General features: G+C 48.6%; 2 protein-coding genes across 19 annotated transcripts in view; both read right to left on the reverse strand.

The window, feature by feature from the left end:
• Positions 1–1,393, reverse strand: part of USP48 (ubiquitin specific peptidase 48) — a 68,623-nt gene extending 67,230 nt beyond the window's left edge. Inside the window, exon 1 of one of the 2 annotated variants that reach the window (XM_088790428.1) lies at positions 973–1,393. In XM_088790428.1, the coding sequence (XP_088646554.1) occupies positions 973–1,106 (134 nt within the window). In that variant the 5' untranslated portion in view covers positions 1,107–1,393. The remainder of the gene's footprint in view (positions 1–972) is intronic. The other variant, XM_088790429.1, reaches the window with a different exon arrangement.
• Positions 1,394–14,059: 12,666 nt separating this feature from the next.
• HSPG2 (heparan sulfate proteoglycan 2) overlaps positions 14,060–15,300 on the reverse strand; it is a 97,369-nt gene continuing 96,128 nt past the window's right edge. For all 17 annotated transcript variants that reach the window (XM_088790446.1, XM_088790441.1, XM_088790445.1 and 14 more), the window contains one exon: positions 14,060–15,258. In XM_088790446.1, the coding sequence (XP_088646572.1) occupies positions 15,086–15,258 (173 nt within the window). In that variant the 3' untranslated portion in view covers positions 14,060–15,085. The remainder of the gene's footprint in view (positions 15,259–15,300) is intronic.

Genomic DNA, 15,300 nt, shown 5'->3' on the forward strand with positions numbered 1-15,300 from the left:
CCTTATGAGTCCGACGCCGAGCCTGGAAATGATTCGTTTGCTTTATGGAAGCTCCCTAACTTGTTTCACGTCTCAAACTAGACTTTAAGCGCCAAAGCTGAGATCTTGACTTCCATTGCTTCTGGATCCCGCCGCAGAATTAAAACTCCAGAAAGCCTTTACTAAACGCCTGCTGAAAGGCGGCTACTGAGCATGCCCGGCTTGGCCAAGTCAATTCAACAACATTCCGGAAGAAAAACTATAGTTCGCGCTTCAAAAGGTGGAAAAACAGAAGAGACAGGCATAATGCCTAAGGCTTCGATCTAAAAGGAAAGAAGGCAAGGTTCAAGGGCTAAGCAGAAGTGAAGGACAGTACTTAACACAGCTCAAACCTCGTACTTGGTAGAGAGGTGTAGAGTCAGAACGACCAAGAAAAAAAATATATATATGATGATAATAATAATAATAAAGGCTAAAAAAATACTAGATGAACGAGAGAAGGGAGGTCAACAGGAGGATGAAGGGCACCGATGACGTAGGCTAACCACACGTTTTTCCAAAACAACCTTATCCAAAAATAATACTAAGATGATCAGCCTTCAGCGTCAACACTAATACTATACTGTGATGAAGCTCACTTCGTAAAGTTTCCATTTTACAAACGAAAAATCCAAGCCGTGGCCAACATATCCAACCACCAACGTTTGCTAAGCTCTCAGCTTCTGCCTTGAACCATTTCCACCGCCATCTTCTAGATTAAGAACCCAGAACCCTTTCTAAAGGGCTTTCAGCAGCATCACCTCCATGCAAAAGAACCGGGAACGGTGCGTTTCCCAGGCTGCCCAGACGGCGGAAAGGAGGAAGCCTCCACCTTGCTCCTCTCCGCGCCTGCACGCACCGGGCCGCCGTCTTCCTTTCCCCCAACCCGACCCCCGACCGGGTTTTCCAAGGTCCGACGCGAGGGGGGCGCGAGGCCCGTTGCACGGGCCTCACCTGCACACGCCGCGGATGCAGGGCTCCAGCCAGATGCGGTAGGCGGTCTCGATGTGCTCCTGCGACACCTCCTCGGGCCGCACCGTCTCCGCCCAGCGCCAGGCCGCTTTCTCCAGCTGCAGCCGCGGGGCCATGGCCTTGGCTGGAGGAACTCCTCCCAAGTCGGGACGCCACTGCCGCCGCCGCCGCCACTGCCGCCGCCCAAATGGACTCCGCCACCTGCCAGCGATGAGGACCAGGCGCTCCCTCAGCCAGCTGGCCAGTCAGTCACCTGTGCGCGCCACTGCAGCCGCGCCCGCCCGCGCCCGCCCCGCACGACCGGCCGCAAAGCGCTGCCGGCCGCCGACACCCGACACCGCCCCCCCCAAACTCCCGCAGACGTTAGCGTACTCCCCGCCTCGGCGGGCGCATGCGCGTTCCCACCAGCCTTTGCGCCTCCCGCGCCTCTGGGCAGACGCGCGGAGGAAAGGGAAGCGGTCGTTGGACACAGTCTTGCCACGTCTTCACCGGCGCTTCTGGGGAAGCAGCTTCTCAGCCCCCGGTGTAGAGTAACATACAGCTGCTCTAACAAGCCGGCGCCACAAGGGCAGAAGGCTGCCTGTTCTTGTCTTCTGATACTTCCCGTTTAACCGTTAAGGAGTCACGCGAGAAGCTACTCAACGCACACCATCGGTCCGCTGGACTCTGGGGTGGGACGTGAAACCGAGTCACCAAAGCCAGGCTAAGCTCTCTAGAGGAAGATTTAACTTCAAGCTGGACCGGTTCCGACTTCTTTCTCGAGCCCTTCTGACGTCAGGGGACGTTCTGGGCCTTTTCTGAATTAGAACTGTACTACGTGTCCCGGCATGCATTGCGTGCCTCCACTCACTGGATTCGAGGCATGCTGGGATTTGTAGTCTTGGAGGTGGAGTCCTTGGTGTGCCGCGGTTTGTGCGGAGGCGCATGCGGGTGCACGCGGGTGCACGCGGGGGCGGGGTTTCTCTAGCCCGGAGGGTCATTTTTTGCAGCAGGCTGACCCACCTCGCTACTGTTATCTCTATTTGATGCTTTGTAGCTCTTCTCTGGCTCCTGGGTTTAAAAACAGATCCTTTTTGCAACTTCAGCCCCAGATACAAAGAGTACACGTAGAATGTTTTGAGAACTGGAAAGGGCATTGCTAGAGTGAGGATTTGAGTTTACGTTTGAATCAGCCCTACCGGATCTAAGCACTGGTTTCTGACTCAGCAGTTTACCAGCTGTGTAACCTTGGACTGAATGCTAACGTGTGCTGTTGATTAGACATCCTGAAAGTCTGCTGAAAATAAGATGTGGCCCCTGCCATTGTGGGTGGGTGAGGTGACAGCCATAGAAACACAAAGATCCCCTTCCCAGCCGTGAACGGTTTGGAGTACTTGGGAGACGCCTTCCCAGAAGACTCTAAGCCTACCATTAAGAGATGAGTGGAATTTAGCCAAGGTAGAAGAAAGCCCCATTCCAGACAAAGGGAACAGCAAGGAGCAAAGGCACAGAAGAGAGGAACTTCTTTGTGTGAGGCCACTAATTCTGAGATTGGGAGAGGCAGGCCAAGGCTGGCTTTATCCGAGAGACTCACTGGAAGGTTTAAGGCTGGGAAATGGTATAATGGAAATTAGCATTTTGTGTCGCTTCCTTCCCTTTGGGTTGAGGTCAGACTATGGAAGTAATACAGACGAGAGATAATGAAAGCCTGAATGGGGGCACTGCAATAGGTATGGAGTGAAGAGACAAATTAGAAAGATGCTTAGGACATAGAATTGCTACAACTTGAGATGTTGGTCTAATATCTGTTCACTTTTTCTGTTTGACCTTCAAGTTGGGTCATGGCCCTTTCCTTGGTGCTTACATCTTCATGTGTCATCTGTTGCCTCACTTAGCATATGATGAATGAGTATTATTAACTGGGTGCTGTCAGTGCTATAAGGCCAGTTTTTTAACTTGGGGGATTAAATGAAGAGAGTTTCTACTGTTAAAAAGAACCCATAATGGAGTCACTTTTGGTAAGCCCCACTTAATACAGGCATATTTCATTGTATTGGGCTTTGCTTTATTGTGCTTCACAGATGTTTTTTACAGATTGGAGGCAAGATTCTTCCACCAGTAAAAAGATTACAACTCACTTTATTGCAGTGGTCTGGAACCAAACCCTCAGTATCTCCAAAATATGCCTGTACCTAACCTAATTGCAGTTTCAGCCTCTCCCAGGAATGAAATTTTAAACCAATCAGTCTGGAATACCCTGTTCAACCCTAGTGAGGTAATCTACCTGTTCAAACCCCCTGCCTTTCCCTAAGGGAAGGTAACATTGCCTGAAATGATGTACTATGAACTTCCTCGTCCCACCCTCTTTCTGCTTATACAGGCACAGCTCATTTTATAGAGCATCACATTATTGCACTTCACAGATACTGTGTTTTCTTCCAAATTGAAGGCAAGACCCTCCACTAGCAAAAAGATTACAGCTCACTTTATTGTGATTCTCACTTTATTGTGGGTATCTGGAACCATACCTGCACTATCTCTGAGATCTGTGTTGTCAAAATAAGAAATGTCCAAACCTGTAGAGAAATTAAATGAGTTTGTTTGAGCCAAACTCATGACAATTGCCAGGAAGCAAAATCTCAATGGATTGAGAAAATGCTCCGAAGAATGGCAGTCTTGTAGCTTATTTTATACATTAGAATCAAAGGAGAGTTACGTGAAATCCATTGGTGATAGATTAACGGGGAGGGAGACAGCAAAGCGAGGAAATCTCTGGGATTGGATAAAAAATAAAATGGAGAGACACATCTTTTACATTGGTGGATATAGGCTAGTAATTAACATTCACAACATATAGAGATGGTATTCAGGGTAACAAGGTAACAATGAGGGGTTCTGTAGTATGTGCGCTGGTGTGGTAGGTGTGCCCTGAGGAGTCCGGAAAAAGAGATTACTCTGAGGCATGCACGTTATCTTAGATGCAAAAAGACAATAGACAGGCTCACTTAAGGTAAAGATTGACCTTTGTCAAGAAAGCTTCAGGCCCAGGGTGTGACTACCCTCTGTGACCTGCCTTTAGTTAGGAATTTTTAGGTTCAGACCATCCTGTGTGGTTAATTTCAGTCTGAGTTTGTAGGGCCTGCCCTGTTGGCCTCCCCTGGGCTTGTCAGGTTTAGTGTGGGGCCCCTTTTTTGTCCACAGTGTAAACCTTCCGTTTTGTACAATTACTCAGAGCTCCCTTCTATTTGCTAGATGGGATGCTGCCCAATTTATGAATCGTTTAATAATACCAATTAGATCTTCAAATGTGCTCAGTTTAATTGTTTCTTAACCATACCAAGTGAGATAGTAGCAAAGAACGTGCAGGTTTAGAAGGGACATGATGATTCTGATTTTTAAATACTGCATTTCAGATGCATCAGGGACATCCATGTTACGACAGCAGACATTGAGTCTGCATCTTGGATATATTGTTTCTGCATCATGAATTTTTCAGTCTCTACCAGATCATTCTCATCAGCATTCAAATATGCTATAATTTCTCCCAAGTTTAACAACCCCTCTCTTGACTCCCACGTCCCCCTCCAGCTACTGTCCCATTTCTCTGCTCCCCTTTATAGCAAAACTCCTGGAGTTGTCTATACTCTTTTCCAGTTCCCCTTCTCCTAGTCCCCCTTAAACCCATCCCAAATCAAGCTCTTATCTCCAGCACCCCCAAAACCACACGTGAAGGTTACCAGTGGCCTCCACATCATTAAGTCCACACTAATTTACTTGCTCTCTCCACAGGATTTGACTCAGTTATTCACTCTCCTCTTGGAAACACTTTCTTCTTTTAACTTGCAGGACACCACACTCTCCTGGTTTCCCCATCATTCGCTGGCCACTCCTTTTTGGTGTCCTTTGTTGGTTCTTTCTCATCCCTCTAACCTGTAAACGAGTGGCTGAGGGTTGTCCTAGGACCTCTTCTCTAACTACACTTCCTCCCTGGGTGACCTGATCTCCTCCCATGGCTTTAAACCCAGTTGTGTGTTGATTCCCAAATTCCTATCTCCACACCTGACCTCGCTCCTAAAACGCCAGTCTCGTATATCCTGCTGCTTACCTGGCATCTCCAATGTGCAATAGCTTTTTCATACTTTACACGTCCAAAACATATCCTTAATTCTACTTCCAACCACCCCCACCCCCGCCAGATAGCCTGTAATCTTTCCCGTCTCAGCAGATGGCAACTCCGTCCTTCCAGAAATCTAAGGGGCAATTTTAACCTCTCTTTCTCTTACATCCCCACCCAAACCTTCCACAAATCCTGCCAACTGTGCCTAAAGGATATATACACAATGCAACCACTACACAGTTACTGTTTCCACCCTGGTCTCTCACCTGGGTTATTGCAGAAGCTTCCTAATTGGTCTCTCTGTTTTCACCCTTGCCTCTTAAAGAGAAAACCATAGGCCCAAAATGGTGTCACTCATGCTAAAAAGCCCATGATACCAAACATAGATTTAATGCTTGATCTAACTGCAGTTTCAACCGCTCCCAGAGACATAATCTCAGTCAACTAGTCTGGAATTTTCTGTTCAACACCAATGAGATAATCTGTTCCGTGGGCCCTCTCTGTTTACCCCCAACACACACTAAAAAGAAGAGGCAATCTGCATGATAAAAACCCCCTTCTCCTCCCGCCCAAAAAAAGATGTATCAGACCAAAAATAATCCTTTCTCTTGTTAATACCTCCTTTGACCCACCCTTCCATTTGGTACAACCCCTGGGAGCTCCCATTGTACTTGCTAGATTAGATGCTATCCATTCCTGAGTTGCTTACTAAAGCCAATTAGATCTTCAGATTTATTCAGTTGAATTTTGTTTTTCAACATCCTTTATAGATGTTATATAGATGGGCATTCCTGTGCTCAAAAACCTCCAAAAACTTCCCCATCTCATTCAGAATAAATGACAAACGCCCTCCCTTCGACACCACCTCACCCCACAGATATCACGTCCCAGGACTCCCTTGAACTTGCCCCAACACTGCCTTCCTCCTGTCCCATAACTATCCCAGCAACCTCCAGCCGCAGGGCCTTTACATCTGCTATTTCCTTTCCTGGTACATGTCCCCTGCACAGCCAGGTGGCATGTTCCTTCACCTGGTAAGTTTCACAAACGGGGTGAGAATCCTAGGAAGACGGAACAACTGTTAGATACTGTGTTTCCTTTAAATAAGACCTAACCAAACCATCAGCTCTAATGCCTCTTTTGGAGCAAAAATTAATATAAGACCCAGTATTACAGTAAAGTAAGACTGGGTCTTATATTAATTTTTGCTCCAAAAGACGCATTAGAGCTGATGGTCCGGCTAGGTCTTATTTTCAGGGAAACACGGTATAAGGAGATTCAGAAGAATTGAGAGTCTCAGATGTTTAGGGGCTCATGAAAGAAGATGGGAATGTCAGCAATGTTAAATGCCCCTCTATTTTCTTTCCCATATCTTGACTCCCTTTACAGGAAAATTACTGAAAGAATTATCTACCCCCAGCACTGTCCAATAGAAATACATTATGAGCCACATACATCATTTAAAATTTTCTAGTAGCCACATTTTTTAAAGTAAAAACAAGTGAAATTAATTTTAATAATATATTGAACCCAATATATCCAAAATGTTTACATTTCTACATGAAGTCAATGTTTTTAATAAGGACTGAGTCTACCTTTTTTTCACACTACGTTTTGGAAATCGGGTGTGCATTTTACACTTTCAGCTTCACTCAAATTCACCTCATTCAAGTGCTCAGTAGGCACCCCTGGCGAGTGGCTACCGTAGTGCACAGCACAGGTTAATACTCTTCTCCTCTATTCACTCTTCGACCGCCTCCAATCTGGTCTGTGACCTCATTCCTCCCCTACAGCTGCTTTTCCCATGGTGTCCACGATTTCCATGTTATCAAAGCCAGCGGTTTCTGTCCTCAGCTTTCTGCAATCACCAGCACAGAGGACCACTCTTGCCATCTTGAAATCCTTCCCCGTGTTTCTGGGCAGTATCCTCTCCTCCTTTTCCACTTCCCACCACGGTTGCTCCTTTTCAGTCTTCTCTGCCACCTCCTCCTCCTCTAGCGGCTTTTTAAATGCTGGTGTAAAGGACAAACTCGTTCCTGTGTGTCTCCTCTATTCTCAGGACTCCACTACAATGCTAGTTCACTTCTGTCACCAGATGTGTGGGTTTTCCACACATCAAGCAATTCTGTGATACCAGCTGGGTGTCCTACCATTTAACTCAATTCTGACACTACCTGGAGATAGCGTCCGATCCCAGAACCGCTTAAGGGCTCCGTCCTCTAAGACCACACACACACACACACACACACACACACACACACACACACACACACTGGACATCAGCTGCAAGTCCAGGTTCCCACCCGTGCTGCTGACCAATGGGCTATAAATCAGAGGTTCCCGGGACCCACCCCCTCCTTGGGTGTAATTAATTGGCTAGAGTGGCTCACAGAACTCAAGAAAACATTGTAACTACTAATTATCAGTTTATTATAAAAGGATGTCACTCAGGAACAGCCACATGAAGAGATGCACCGGGCAAGGCATGTGAAAAGCGGCACAGAGCTTCCATACCCTCTGGGGGCATCACCCACCCAGCACCTCCACTGTTTACCAACCTGGAAGCTCTCCGAACCCCATTCCTTTGGGGTTTCACGGAGATGTCATTACACAGGCAGAATTGATGACATCATTGGCCATTGGTGATTGAACTCAGGTTCCAGCCCCTCACTCTCCCCTCCCCAGACGTGGGGCTAGGGCTGAACGTTCCAGCCCTCTAATCATGGTTAGTCCCATGGCAACCAGCCCCCATCCTGAGGTCACCTAGGGGCTTTCCTAAAGTCACCTCATTAACATAACCTCTAGTGCGATTGAAAGGGGCTTGTTATGAATAGCAAAAGACAACTTTATCACTAATCACTTCGGAAATTCCACGGGTTTTTTAGGAGCTCTGTGGTAGGAAGACCAAATACATGTTTCTTATTATAAATCACAATATCACAGCTGGAATTCTAGCCTTTGTCCTGGCCCTCTTCTATACCAATCAACAAAAAAAAGAAGTATAAACATAAATCAGATTTTGTGGCTCCATTTTCCCATCCTTTTGCACTTTAAGTAAAATCTAAATTCCTTTTCATGACCTACAGGGCTGTAGTAGGCAAAATAATGCCCCCCACCCCGCAGCACACAGATGTTGCTATAGACTGTTTTTGTCCCCCTACAGTTCATCTGTTAAATCCTAATGCTCAGTGTGATGGCGTTTGGAGGTGGGACCTTTGGGAGGTGAGTAGGTCATGAGGATGGAGCCCTCATGAATGGGATTAGTGCCTTTATAAAAGGGACTCCAGAGGACTCGCTAGTCTCTTCCACCCTGTACCATGTGAGGACACTGAGAAAACAGGCGTCTGTGAGTTAGGAAGGAAGCTCTCACCAGACACTGAATCTGCCAGCACCTTGACCTTGAACTTTCCAGCCTCCAGAACTGTGAGAAATACATTTCTGCGGTTTATAAGCCAGTCTATGGTATTCTCGTTACAGCAGCCCAAATGGAGTAAGACAGATGTCCATGTCTTAATTCCCAAAACCTTATGTGGCAAAAAGGGACTTTGCAGATGAGATTAGGTTAAAGATCTTGAAATGGGGAGGTAATCCTGGATTCCCTAGGTGGGCCTAATGTAATTACAAGGGTCTTTATAAGAGGGAGGCAGGAAGGTCAGACTCACAGAAGGGGGTACACTGCTGACTTTGAAGGTGCAAGAAGCCACAAGCCAAGGCACGCGGGCAGCCTTTAGAAGCTGGAAAAGGCAAGGAAACAGGTTCTCCCTTAGAGCCTGCAAAAGCAATGTAGCCCTGTTGACCCCTTGACTTTAGCTCACTGACACCCATTTCAGACTTCTGTCCTCAGAACTGTCAATGGTTTCAAGCCACTCTATTTGTGGTAATTTGTCACAGCAGTAACAGGAAATTAATACAAGGGCCCTTTGTGATCTGGCCATTTCTAACTCCAACCTCGTATGATTGTCCCTTCATTGTGTTTCAGCAACTGCATCCAAGTACTGGACTGCCTTACGGCCTTTGCCATTGTTATTCCCTCTGCTAGTAATGCTCTTTCCCAGGTCCTTCAGATCTCGGCTCAAATGTCACCTCCACAGAGAAGGCCTCCCTGATCATCTTGTCAGGAGTGGATACCCTTCTCACACCCCCACTATCATATCCCTGTTTATTTCTCTTCTCACACCACATCTGAAGTGATCACATTCATTTTGGTCTTAGTTACTTGATCATTACATGTCTTCCCTCTAAATTGTGAATCGGTACAGCCGGGATTCATTGACAAGGACGGTTGGGGGAGGAGCCAAGACCTGCAGTGAACCACGTTATATTCACTCCACTGGCTGTCATGTAATGATGGGAACTGACCAGAGGGATCCTTTTGAAAATTACTTCTATTTATTATAGAATTAGTCAATATAATAAAGGATTACCCCATATAATAGTATCTTATCCACTTAGAATAAACCTTCCTATTAATAATCAGACACGCACTCCTTTTGGATGGGGTAAAAGGCCACAGTGCCTTAACTTCTAGGTGGTGACTTTGATGGTGCATTAGTCACCTTCTCAGTCTGAATGTTCCTTCTCTTTCTCCTCAGCCATTACCTATACTGTCACTGCGATTGCATCTGGCATGATCCTCTGGCTAGAAACTGACCCCCAAGTATCAGGGGAGTGAAGGACAGTATGCACCCCTGCTGGGGCAGCACCTGGCACCAGGATTAGGATTCTTATTTACGGAGACCTCCCTTTCTTTGTGTGTTAGTTTCCTAGGGATGCCATAATAAATGACTACAAACTGGATGGCTTACAACAACAGAAATTTACTCTTTCCCAGTTCTGGAGTCTAAAAGCCCAAAATCATGATTTCTGCAGGACCATGCTTCCCCTGAAGGCTTTCAGGAAGGATTCTACCTTGCCTTTTCAACTCCTGATGTTCCTTGGCTCGTGTCAGCATAACTCCATTCTCTACCTCCATTTGCACAGCGTCTTCTTTCCTCTGTGTATGTCTCTGTGTGTCCTCCCTTATGAAAACACCAGTCATTGGATTTTGGACCCACCCTAATCCAGCATGACCACATCTTAAGTATATCTGGAAAAACCTCACGTGTTTCCCCGAAAATAAGACCTAGCCGGACCATCAGCTCTAATGTGTCTTTTGGAGCAAAAATTAATATAAGACCCAGTCTTATTTTAATATAAGACCAGGTATAATATAATATCCAGTCTTATTTTAATATAAGACCCGGTCTTATATTAATTTTTGCTCCAAAAGATGCATTAGAGCTGATGGTCCGGCTAGGTCTTATTTTCGGGGAAACATGGTATTTCCAAACAAAGTTGCATTCTGAGATTCTGGGTGGGCATGAATTTTGGATGGACACGATGCAACCCATCACACAGAATAATCACTCTCCATGTGTTGCTGCTCACGCTCTAGCTCTGCTCGGTTATAGGCAATTTAGCAAAAGCCCTCGAACCAGCTTTTCTCTGCAGAATGGAATGCCAGTGAGACGTGTCTGACACACCTTTGCATTGAATCATACAATTCTTTCAGCTGTGTGCAGCTTTATTCATTTAACAATTATTAATTGAGCACCTGCCATGTGCCAGGTGCTGTTCTAGGCTCTAGGGATACAGCAATGAAGAAAAGAGACGTCCCCCCTCTTTGAGCTGACATTCTGGTGGGGGAGACAGACCAAAAACACATAATCAAGTAAATCCTTATTTTGCCAAAGTCTAGAATGACACTAGAGATCATCTGATCCAGCTGCTTCCAAATGGTATTTTAGTGCTGAAAGCTTTTCCTAAATGGAACCTTGCACAGAGGCCCAAGACATCTAAAGGAGAGATGCTCTATATAAGTGGGCCTGGGGGATATGGGGAGCCCAAGGTCATAGAGTCGGTGAGTGACATAACCAGGAATGACCTCTGTAAACAGGGAGACCAGAGTAGGTCACCCAGGAATATCCTTGGGAATCTGGAGATTCTCCTTCTCCCAAACAGGGCTGGCATGTACTGTTGAACAGGTTGTTTACTGCAAAAAAGCACTTGGCTGAGGGGTGAAATTCACCTCCCAAGCCACTCCTTGGTCTCCTTTGCAGGTTCCTCCTTATCTCCCTGAGCACTCTGTGCTTCGTGCCATGAGGCCTCGTTCCTGTATCTGCTTCTCCATCCTCCACACCCACTGCCTCCGTGGTCTCCTTTATAATGTACTGGCAGCCCGACTTGTCTTTGAATTCTAATTACATAACGACTTCCCTACTCATCTCCACATAGATGTGCAGGTGGCGTCTCAAATTTCCCTTGGCCCCAAACTGAACTCCTGATCCACAGCCCTCCCCATGTCCTGCTGCTCACCCGCGTCCCCTTCTCACCCAAACTGTCGAGTCACCCTTTACTCCTTTTTCCAGCCCATAACCAAGCCATCCACACCAGTGCATCTGATGTTTTTCTCATAAGACTGGAGTTATGGGTTGTGAGAAAGACTACAGAGGTAGAGTGTCCTTTTCCATCACATCAGGCCAAAGGTACACGCCACCAACCTGATTCATGACTGTCGATGTCGGCTTTGATCACCTGGCTGAGGTCGTGTTTGTCAGGTTTCACCACTGTTACCCTTTCTGTCTCGGCTTTCCATACTGTCCTCTTTGTAAAGCAGTCACTATGCGTAGGCCACCCTTAAGGAGTGGGGAGTTAAGCTTCCCGGCCAGAGGAGTCTTTTAAAAAAAACACTAAGTCAGGTTCTGTCATTCCTGTGCTCAGAACCCTCCTCGCTCCTCACTCAGCCAAAGCAAGACCTCCCAGGGGCCACCTGCCCTCTCGTTCCCTCAGCAACTGCACACGGGTCCCCAGCAGCTCCTTCCACGCTTATCTTGTCCTGGTCTCAAGACTACCTCTCTCCTCTGCCTGGAAGGCATTCGTTTCCCCAGAGATTTTCATGCTCATTCCTTTGCTTCCTGCAGGTCTCTGCTTAACCCTCTCAGGAAGTTCTCTCCTGACCCCTTTAATGAAAAATAGCAACCCTGTGTCTGTGGATGGATGAAAGGATAGACAAAATGTGACATGTCTATGCAATGGAATATTATTCAGCCCTAGAAAAAAATTCAGACACATGCTACATGGATGAAACCTGGAAGACATTCTGCTAAGTGAAATAAGCTGGACAGAAAAGGATAAATACTGTATGATCCCACTTATATGAGACACAAAGGTAGTCAAAGTCATAGAGACAGAAAGTAGAACGGTGGTTGCCAGGGGCAGCGGGGAGAAAGAATGGGGAGTTTGTTTTATGGGTATGGAGTTTCAGTTTTGCAACATGAACAGTCCTGGAGATGGATGGTGGTGATGGTTGCACAACAGTGTGAATATGTTTAAAGCCACTGAACTGTCCATTTAAAATTGGTTAATGGTTTATTGTGGTATATTTCACAATTAGAAAAAAAAAAAAAAGCAATCCTGCCCCTCACCAGCATGGCCCTGTCCCTTTTCCCTGCTTAATTTTTCTCCACAGAACCTATGTCCATTTGACATGATTTCACTTGTTTTGTGTCCCCACAAACTAAAATGCCAGTTCCATGAAGACATTTCCGTTTTGCTCACCATCGTATCCCCGTCCCTAGAGCAATGCCTGGGGCATAGTAGATTCTTGAGAAATACGAGTCAAATGAGTGGAAGAAAGAACCTCTTTATGCCTCAGCTTCCTTATCTGTAAAATGGGGATGATAAACCTAACCTTTCAGAGTTGTTATAAACTTTAGGTGAAATATTATAGGTAAAGGGCCCAGAACCAAGCACAGTGTTTGGTGCACAGAAAACACTCAGTACCTGCATATCCTCCTTCCTGAGAAGTAGCTCCATTCATAAATCCCAGGCCCTGGAGCTAGAGTGCATGAGTTCAAGTCCTCCCCTGTCACTTCCAGCTGTGTGACCGGAGCAAGTGCCTTAACCTCTCTGTGCCTCACTTCCCTTATCTATAAAATGGAAATACTAAACAGTAAAAGTCAGAGAGGTTTGGGGAGGATTCAATGAGATAATCATGCCCTAGAAGGGGCAGTTCTCAGTGTCAGCTCTGTTATTTCCCACTGCAGGTCCCTCTGGTGCCCAGCCAGGCGGGCAGTGCAGAGGATGATACTTCCAAGCCCCCAACTGTCTCCCCAGCTCTCGGCTCGGCAGGCCCTCTCCAGATTACAGCTGAGAGCAGTCCCCCAGCTGGGGGACTACAACAGGATGCAGTTCTGGAAGATAGATGGCTCTTGGTTAGCCCCTGACCCACTCGCCCCGTCAAGATCACACTGTTCTTCTCCAGGTGATGGGGATGGGGGCAGCAGGGCCAGGCTGAGGCCTGAGTAGACTCCACCTTTCCTTCCGCAGGCCCCTGGCTAGAGAGGGTGGTGCTGGCCTCCTTGCTGCCCTTAGTCTCTGCTGGCCTCCTCTGGTGCTGTTGCTCCTCCAGCCGGCTGACCTGGTGGGCTGGTGCCCGTGGCCTCTGCCTTAGCTGCACCATCTGTCACACATGTCCTGGCCAGGTGGCCCCTGGGGGGCTGCAACCAAGCGAGCCAGCCTTCCAGGGTCAGGGAGGCCATCACTAGAGTGGCTGCAGCTTCAGAGGAAGGAGAGTGGGCTCTGGGGTCAGACCCACTGGGTTCTGTCCCCACCCGCCAGAGGGCTGTCTGACTTTGGGAAGGTTACGTTAACCCTGAGACTCAGTTTGCTCCTCTGGGAAATGGATGACTCCTGCCTCTCAGGGTTGTGATGAAGATCACAGGGGGTGACTGGCCCTGCCGCTCACGTGGGGGCTGGCACTCCACTGGGTCAGTGAGGGCAGGACCTCCATGCCCAGAGCAGGAAGCAAGGGCCTCGCTCACCTGAAGCTGCCTTGCTTCACTCCCAGACCTCACCTGCCCTGCTCCGCACCACCCTGGCCCATGCTCAGGTTCCACCCAGTCAAGCCCTAGTCGAGGACACAGGGGACCGCCCTCGCGGGGATAGCACCGTTTATTAAGAAAGATCAAGACAAAGACCGTAGGAGGGTCCCTTCTAGGACACAGAGGCCAGGCGTCCGGACCCCACATCTGCGGGCTGCTGGTGGGGAGGATGCTTGCCCCCAGTTGGGCCCTCAGGCTCCCACAGATGGGGCAGGGCTGTCATGGCACCTGCCTGGCCCTCCCAGGCATGAGTCCTGGCTCCCCCACCCAAGGCACTAGCTCTTTCCAACCACCAATGCCCTCCTCCCCCCATATCCCCTGGGCCTTCACTTCCAGATTGGTGGGGGGATGTGGCCTGGTGCGGAGACCCTCTCAGTGCTGGGCTCTGCCTGGAGCAGCTCCTGGTAAGAGTTGGGGTGAGTTTCCCTTGTAGCCCCTGAGGGCAGGGGCCCTGAGCTAGGTGTTGGGTGGTGGGATGCAGACCAGGAAAGCTTGGTGGGAAGTGGAGGCTGCCAGGGGCAGGTGGCCCAGCTGGCCAGGTGGAGGTGGAGGTGGGACTGGGACTTGGGCTGGCGGGGGTGGGGGCTGCCTGCCCAGGGTGAGCTGCCATTTGCTCCACAGTTGGCACTAAAGAGCTTTTGCCACCGAGAGGAGAGTGACAAAGCCCATTACAACGCCCTCTGTTCCTTGTGGCTGGTGAGGTCCTAGGCTGTAAGCCGAGGTTGGCTCTCGTAGGGACAAGGGCTACAGAAATGGGTGGCCCAGCGCTGCCTTGGGGGCCTCTGCTGGTGGGGGCATTTCTGAGCTCACTCGTCCACCATGCCTGCTCCCAAGTCCTGGTGGCCCTGAGGCACCTGCTCCCATCCAGCCTGCCCTGTCCCCCAGCCTGTGGCTTTGCCCAGGTGTGTTTGTGTGGGGGGTGGCGTGCCCACCCTCCAGTTGAGCCCAGGGCAGTAGCAGCAAAGCGTGGCATCGCCTCAGTTTTTTAGAAAATATTCATAATAATAATATTAATAATAATAGACGACGTTGTGGGACTGGGGCACTGCCCAGGAGTCCATGTGGGACAGGCAGGCGCCTATGAGGGGCAGGGGCGCGTGTTGGCCCCCGCCTGGGCGCTGTGCTGCAGGTCCAGTGGCTGTGGGGGTGGGGTGCCAGGCCGCGCACAGTACAGCACCAGGTTCCTGAGACAGCCCGTGATGCCTGAGGAGAACCTGCCCCCAGTCAGCAAGGCCACGTTAGGGGCTCCACCTGTGGGGAGGGGAGAGGACAGGGCCGGTGAGCTGCAGGGGC

The sequence above is a fragment of the Rhinolophus sinicus genome, chromosome 14 (assembly GCF_057876585.1).
Source record: "Rhinolophus sinicus isolate RSI-liver-muscle chromosome 14, RSI-T2T, whole genome shotgun sequence".
Classification (NCBI taxonomy): Eukaryota; Metazoa; Chordata; class Mammalia; order Chiroptera; family Rhinolophidae; genus Rhinolophus; species Rhinolophus sinicus.